Below are 8,099 nucleotides of genomic sequence, written 5' to 3'. Positions count from 1 at the left end.
AATGAGACCAGGGGAGTTGCTTCACTCCTATGAACCTTGTCTGGAGGGGTTTAGGTGCGTCTCCCGTTGGATTTTCGTTGTCTTTTGTAAGTCCTTCCTCTAATCAGTTCTTGTTCAGGCAGAGGCGGGGAGGGGGAGAGTTCTTTGCGAGTCAGATAGGCTGTGTCCTGTGCCAGGGTTCCCCAAGAACACAGAGGTGAGAGGTAACAAGTCTCCTGGAAATCTCTGGTAATCATTAAGTGATTGCTGTTGAAATTCACTGTTGGAGATGCCTGTATTCATAATTAACTTTCAGCATTAGCAAACTGCAGTGCCACTTACCATATTTACCCAAATCCAAGATGACTCCAACTTCTTAATTCTCCAATCATTAGATTTTCTACGTGGAAAAATTATAAAGTTTTGTTCCAGTGTCCAATGGAAAGAATTGGAGGTTGTCTTAAACTGTGCCCCCTGCCCCTTGGCCTCCTGTACCTTGCCCCTGATGTGTGTGCCCCTGCTACATGCCGCTCCCCCCACCTCCAAGCCTGTTTTCTTTTGACAGTGGATAAAGGTGTATCTTTTTCTCGTTTAACTTTTTTCCTTTTATTCTGTTACAGATCCATTTTTCCCCCTCTCTTTTCTGGTGAACAGTTGGTTTCCTGGAATGCTAGATGACTTCTTCCAGTCATTGTTCTTGTGTGCACTGTTACTGTTCTGGCTCTGCGTCTACCATGGGATAAGAGTGCAGGTACAGACAGGACAATATCTAATATTTGTTGAAGAGACTAGGATTGATCGATGTATCTCTCTTTAGTTCCTCCCTGTGTTTACATAGCCTATATATAGTGCCTCCCTACCCCCTCAGTGGCTGATAAAATGAAAGCATGCTTATTGCGAAAGGCTCAGCAAAGCTGATTCTGTCCACAGTATAATGTGACATTTTACTTTGTCCAGTATGATAAACTGCAGTTTTCTGTCATAGATAGCTCTGCTTCCTATGTTCTTGCTCATCACTGGATAGATTCAGGGCTACAAAATTATGTTAAGGTTTGTATCCTTGACTCATGAACAGTCACTACAAATTCATTTGAGGTTTTGTTCCTTCGTGTAACCAGAAGCAACAAGACTAGCATAGTAAATGTTAATGTTGTTTTCTGGTCAAAATTGGCCAACTGGGACATTTGCTATTCTGAGCTAAGTAGTGCAGTTCACATGTCTTTATATACCATATTTACCTGAATCCAAGACAACTTTTGAATTTAAAACAACTCCCCAGTAATTGGATTCTATATGTGGAAAATTGTATACATTTGTTTATAATTTTCCATATATCTAATTATTGGGGAGGGGGATCATCCTAAATTCCTTCCCTGCAGTGCTGCAGTGGCAGGGAAAGCAGTGATACAGGGCAAAGAGATAAATCTCTACACCTTGCCCCCCCTTCTGACCCCCTCGCATCTCCCTGGGCTTCTCCCCAGGTACCACTAGGTTTAGGGTTTGTATGTATGTTTTGTGTTCTGTTTGCAAAATAAATTGTAAAAAAAACCACCAAAAAATTGGATTCTGGAGCACAGCAGTATTGTATTCTGTAGCTGCAGAATCAAAGTACTTTTAACTTTGGAAATAAGGTGTCTAAAATCTGCCACCCTGTCTTTTTAACAAATGATAATAATATGTCTTAATATATTCTATAGCTGACTGTATTTTAACATCTGCAGGTTTTGGTTTGGGTTTTTTGGATTGCTTTTTTTTTTTTTTTTTTTTAAAGGTACTTTGTAAGTGAGCCAGAAGTAACTTTATTACTATTTTACTATGTCAGTATTTAACTCAGTTACTCAAATGTGAATTTGCCTCCTCTTAACCTGTTTTCTTTTGCCCCAACAGGGAGAAAGAAAATGTTTAACTTTTTATCTTCCCAAATTTTTTATTGTTGGGCTGTTGTGGTTGGCCTCGGTCACATTAGGAATATGGCAGACGTAAGTAATTTCCTTTTGCCCTAAATATTAGCAGTAAAAGTTGTTTGAGGAAGAGTAGGTCATTTACAGTTAATGATGTATGTTGCCTCTTAACACTTTGATTGTGATCCAGAAATGAATAAATAATTATACTTCAGTTCTTTCACATCTTTGCATTCTGTATTTCTGACTAATTGAGAGGGTGGGAAACCTTTCAAAAGGTCAGCATTAATGGCAAATAATTGCATAAATCATATTGTTTGAGTTGGAAATCATCATTTTCACAGCTCCTTCTCTTGTGCGCTGTCCAATTAGCTCTTAGTATTTTTATGATAGAGGTTCTTTCTGTTGGAAAGACATTACAGAATCAAATAAATCTTACTGTTGGTATGTGTTTGTTCTCTTTGTTCAATTTATTCCTTGAATCAGTCTGTTATACCCTTTGGGACCCCCACTGAACAATTTTTTTGCCACCTCAGTATTTGCACCCATTACTTAGCCAAGTCATTCAAATTGTTCTGTTTTTTCCCCTCATAAATCATTTCCTTTAATAATTCCAATTAGGTAAGCCAACCGAAAGGTGGCAGCATTTCCCATAGAGAGCTGCTTCAGTATTTGTGCTGTTGTGGCTTTCTAAACCTTGTTACTCAACTCTATCCCTGTTTTGTTCTTGGAGGGAAAAATAAGCAAGTGTAAGGTGGGGCAGGTTAAAAAGTCAAGGTAAGAGCAGTGTAGGTGCAGAAAAACACCACTGAGATTGGAGGGAACTGTTCACTTTAATTAAGAGAAGACCTAATCCTGCAGCTTTTTCATGTAATATAAAATAAGCCTCAAAACTGTAAGTTGCATTAAGTTACCAGGTGCTATAGCAGCCAAAAATAAACATGGAAATATAATACAGAATAGCTGAAACCAGAATCCTCACATACATGACAAGTGGCATTAGGGTGGGGAGACAGTTCCTCAGTTGGAGTGAATTAGCATGGCTTCATTCAAATCAGCTGAGCTTCACTAACTCCATAGGCAGCCATGGAGCTACACTTGTTGTTACAGTAATTATGATCACCATATAACATTAACAAACTAGAGTTTATACTGTAGCTTTTTCAGTCGCAGTCCTTTTTTTTTTTTTATTTCTCCCCCTAACCTTTACACTATTACAATGGCTATAACTTCTTGATCTTTTTCTAGTATTAATGAGCTACATGACCCAACATACCAGTACAGGGTTGACACCGGTAACTTTCAGGTAAGTTAATCTTTAACACGTCCATATGCATTTGTGTGTCTAGTAAAGCAGGATTAGAATAGAGGGGTCTGAAGTTAAAAAAAAATATATTAAATTGTTTTTGATTTGTATAACTGTCTTATTGTTGGAAAATGTTAAAGAAAACCATATCTTGAATGGATGATCTGAAGATGTGCTTTACTAGTTTCTGAGAAAAAAAATTCTAATGCTTTTAGTTTTGTTCTTATTTTCACTAATGTAAATTGTCCTGTGGGGTTGGGGGTTTTTTTTCCCCCCCTTTCCTTTTTCTAGAGACTTCTGAATGCTCCTTTTGACCTTAACACCTGAATGTCTTTGGGCACATTTTTCATGGTGTTTTCCTTTGAATGCCATATTGAGTAGCCGTATCAGTGAAGATGGTCAGAACTGTTTTTTAAACATCTGCTACTCAATTGCAACAACTCAGGGCTTCTCCAGACTTATCAGAAATAAACTCAGTGACTCATTACTTTCCAGTGAGGCACAGAGAGGCGACTTCAGTTAGGCCTTATCAATCCCCTATATCCTTTATTCCTTATCTATATCACTTCAGTTTCCTCTGTCTTTTCAGGAAATGTATTTGTCATTTTTAGAAAATTTCTGAGAATCAAGCTATTCCACTGATGGAGGTGGTTATTGCCATTGCGGGACCCTCACTAACAAACAAAAATAATAATTAAAAAAACCCCAACCCTTGATACAACCACCACAGCCAGTCCCAGCATCACACCTCCTTCCTCCACCCTGCCTGTCCTGAAAAATGGCCCTCCATTCTGTACTTCTGGAGATGGTGGACCTCTGGTTCAGTAAAACTGCAACATTTTTTGTATTTATAGGGTATGAAAGTCTTCTTCCTTGTGGTGGCAGCCATATACATTTTGTACCTTTTGTTCCTGATAGTGAGGGCATGTTCAGAACTTCGTAATATGCCTTATATTGGTAAGCAGTGCTTTTCTTTTTTCTTTGACAAACAGGTTGTTTTTCCCTAGCTGTGTGTCTGAGCTCTGAGATGACTGACACTTTTTCCCCTCTCAATCTTTCCAGATCTCAGGTTAAAATTCTTGACTGCATTGACCTTTGTAGTACTTGTCATTAGGTAAGCTTTTAAAGTATGTTTTCTTAGCATTGTAACCTTTCTAATCTTTTTTAAACTTTCTTAAAGTAAAAGATGTTGGCAATATTTATCAATCATGTTACCAGATTTCATTTCATGTACCCATACTGTGTCTCTCTTCACTGCTTCTCCTACAGCATCGTTATACTTTATCTGCGCTTTGGTGCACAAGTACTACAGGACAACTTTGTAGCAGAGCTGTCAACTCATTATCAGAATTATATCCTTCCATTGTGACTTCCAGTCTCTTATAAAAAGTTTTACGTACTTCATTTAAATGGATCCCCATGCTGGCTCAGGGGATTGGTGCTTTTTCACCTCTTGCTCAGCAGAGGTTGTTTAACCCAGGTTGATTATGGCATAATTATAAAGTGCATCTGGAAGTAGTGTTGCTGACTGCTATTTCTCATTTTCTAGGTGATGCTGGGTTTCCACTACAGAACTAGATTATCACAGAATAAGTGTGCATGGTACAGCTAGAAGGGTTCATGCACATCTTGTTCCAGTTATCTACCTTAGTAACTTCAAGGAAATCATGTTTTATTGCTGTACAAGTGGTACAGCTGCTCCAGTGCTATAACAGTGTCACTGATGACCTACCACTGATATTTTTTTTAATACTGGGATGTGTAACCCCATTCATTGAAGACAGACCAGGGGTGTCAAATATGTGGCCCAGAAGCTAGCTCTGGCTTGCAGAGCAGTGTCCCTTGACTTATGGATCTCCACAGGGATGGGGTGAGTGAGGGCAGGGCTCACTGCTGAAATCCAGAGTACAGAGCTCCATTGGGAATGCATGTTGGCAGTGCAGGGAGGGGGCAAGCGATTGCTGCATTAACAACTGCTTGCTCCATTGCCACCGCTGTGTCTGGATCTGGATCACAAGGAGCCCAGCAGTCTGAATCCAGCCTGGGGTCCCAGGGAAGTCTGACATCCATGGTCTAGACCAGGGGTTTCCAATGTTTTGGTGCCCAAGAGCACATTCGAATTTAAAGAAAAAGCAACAGGCACCAATATGAATATTAAAGTTTAGGATTTAGATCAATCCGATCATCTCGTCCATTACTTAAAATTGCATTAGATCCGCAACTTCAAAATGCAGCTTCCTTTTTCTTACAAAAATATTTATGTAAAAAATATTTGTTCGAATAATCATTTTTCTGATCGTGAAAATGCATGCAGGCACCTGAATAAACCTTGGGGGGCACCATGGCGCCTGCAGGCACTGCATTGGGGACCACTGGTCTAGACATAATAGCTTTTTATATGCATAAGTTTCTAACAAAGTGAGAGCCACAAAACTGGTTTCATGGTCAAGGAGTTGTCTCTGTCGACTTTGACATGCAGTCTTTAAGTATGTTGGTGCCTTGTTTCCATTTCAGAGATGGGAAAAGTCAGGGCAAAGAAGCTGAGCAACTTCCTAGAGGCCACGTCTGATATTTGTATCGGGGCCAGGATTATAACTTATTTCTGGCTTCTGGACTTGAACCACTAGAATACAGTTGACTCTAGGTTCTGAAGTTGATTATGGGACTGCAGACGTTCAGTGTTAGCTAAGAAGTTGTCGGGAACAAGCAGAAACCAAAATGTAGAGCTCTAATATACATGTTCCTCATGTTCTGAGGAGCTGTAACTGTGCTTTAGTGTCCTGTTTCTGCGCAATCCCTTCTTTCTAACGTAATGTAAGGCAAAATCAAACTAGACTTCAGGGCTTGCTTTCACTGCTGGGGAAAAATGCTATTTTACACCAGGGTAACTACTGCATGGAGCTATCCTCGGGTAAAATACACAGTTAAGGCACTTCAGTTTTCCCAAGATGTAAATCTGCAAAGATTTGGCTCTGTTTCCCCACAGTGAGACTTTTATCTCATGGTAGAATTTAAGTGCCTAGTCTTCACTGGATGTCAGCTCAGGGTAACGTGTGTGAGACCTAAGGTTGGAGTAAAAATCTGTTTCATTTAGCAGTGAAAGCAAATCCATGATATTCCAGAACTTGAGACAATATAGTGAAAACTCTGTACATTGAAATTGCTAGGAAACAAAGTGTGACAGCATTTTAGAGACAGACTGTTTTAGGGAAAATTCTGCCTTGCATGTGAGTGGTAGTTTGCTTTAAAGTTTAATTTGTATTGATTGAGCTGTATTATGTAATGTCCTTGACCACTACCACCAGCAGAATTCTTATCATTCTATGGTTTGTTGAACTTCTATCTCTACACACTAGCCTTCGTGTATTCCCCATCAAAGAATGCACTATATGGTAAGTCAACTCCTGTAATTTTTTTCAGATTGAAGTTCAGGACTGCTGTGCTAGTAGACATCTTAACACATGCGTTGGTTGTCTTCTTAGAGCTTTGTTTTGTTTTTTATTTCTATTAAGTACAAGCTGCACATGTTTCGGAGCAGCTTCGAACAACCAGTAGCAATGATAGAAATGTGTTTGTAACCAATCCGTGACACTACTACATTTGCTCTATGCACTGTGATAATTTTGAACATCACAGCCAGCCAATTACAAAATTTCTGGGAACTCCTGATTTTTGGGAGGTAAAACTGGAAATCTGAGTGTGTGAAAATTAGATGCATAAAGTCCGTACCATGCTATTAGCAGAAACACAGCTTCAAGCACCTCTGCTGTTATTCATAGGCTAACCTATCTGAAAGAACCCCTTAGTGCCTTCCAGTGCATCTACTACTTCTTCCAGGAGAATTTAACATGTTGATGTATTGATTGATTGATTGATTGATTTTCCAGGCAGATAGTTCTGATGAAGAGGGAAAAGGATTGTATGTACAGGTTTGGTTTGTGATAAGTGAAAAATCATGGGAGGAACTTCTAGCATGGTGGGTAAAACCATACCCCAGTGTAGAATGGAGTGCACAGAGCTGCTGGCATGGAGGAGAACGGGGGCCCTTGGAATGGGGTAAACAATAGCAGAAAGGATGGAAGAGAAGGTATATGAAGGCCATTGCCAGTAGGAAGAGAGACCTTGAGGGGACCCCAGGATCTTTGTGTTGGGGAGGGGAGGAGAATTGCAGAGAGTCCTAAATAGTGGGGGTTGGGAGACTGGCACATGGGGAACTTGTGGGGGGGAATAGAATGGAGAAATTAAAGGAGTTACTGGCATATGCAGTGAGCTCAGCCTATAGAAGCCAAGTTGGTAACCTGTTCTCTCCCCCTCCCAGCCCAGTTACTGCATATATTTAGCATGCTGGAAAATAAGCAGTTGTTTTAATTATTGTCTATTGCTCTAAATATTAAGTATAAATATGCTGGGGGGACTTCAGAGTTTTTTCTCACCACTAGAGGGAACAAGCAAATGGCCAAGTGGAACCAATTATTTCAATCTATACCTGGGTAGGAGGAAATAAATAGAGGTGCACCGATATATCGGTGGCATATCAGACCGGAACTGATAAAAGTAAAATTTAACATTATCAGTAATTGGTTGGCTTTTATTAGCTGATCATGTCACCGATAAATGTTGAGTGCATGTGCGAAGCCTCAGCATCCATGTGGCCAGGAATGCAGCCAGGCAGCTTGGCTGTGGTGGGAAGGGGGTGTGGGTAGGTGCAGATTGAAGCCCCCATGGTGAGGGAGGGAGAGGCAGGTGCTGCCCAGCCAGGGTGGTGAATCGGACCCCAGGAGTAGGACGGAACTGTGGGCAGCTCGTTCAGGGGGGCATGGGGTGGTGGGAAAGGGGGGGTAGCTCCCTGCTGCTGTGCACACTTCGGGGGAGGCATGGGGGGCATGGGGCCCCCCTCGGTTGTGCGCGGGGGG

The 8,099-nt window shown here is 40.7% G+C and overlaps 1 protein-coding gene across 3 annotated transcripts in view; it reads left to right on the top strand.

Moving 5' to 3' along the window:
• Positions 1-35: 35 nt before the first annotated feature.
• The window catches only part of TMEM181 (transmembrane protein 181), a 16,141-nt gene continuing 8,077 nt past the window's right edge, over positions 36-8,099 (top strand). For 2 of the 3 annotated variants that reach the window (XM_025201996.1, XM_025201997.1), the window contains exons 1-7: positions 36-730; positions 1,867-1,958; positions 3,129-3,186; positions 4,041-4,143; positions 4,249-4,300; positions 4,456-4,538; positions 6,489-6,578. In XM_025201996.1, coding sequence (XP_025057781.1) covers positions 647-730; positions 1,867-1,958; positions 3,129-3,186; positions 4,041-4,143; positions 4,249-4,300; positions 4,456-4,538; positions 6,489-6,578 — 562 coding nt within the window. In that variant the 5' untranslated portion in view covers positions 36-646. The remainder of the gene's footprint in view (positions 731-1,866; positions 1,959-3,128; positions 3,187-4,040; positions 4,144-4,248; positions 4,301-4,455; positions 4,539-6,488; positions 6,579-8,099) is intronic. The other variant, XM_006021931.3, reaches the window with a different exon arrangement.

The sequence above is a fragment of the Alligator sinensis genome, unplaced genomic scaffold, assembly GCF_000455745.1.
Source record: "Alligator sinensis unplaced genomic scaffold, ASM45574v1 scaffold682_1, whole genome shotgun sequence".
NCBI lineage: Eukaryota > Metazoa > Chordata > Crocodylia > Alligatoridae > Alligator > Alligator sinensis.
The sequence above is the reverse complement of the archived record's forward strand: the minus strand, read 5'-3'. Positions and strand labels throughout refer to the sequence as shown.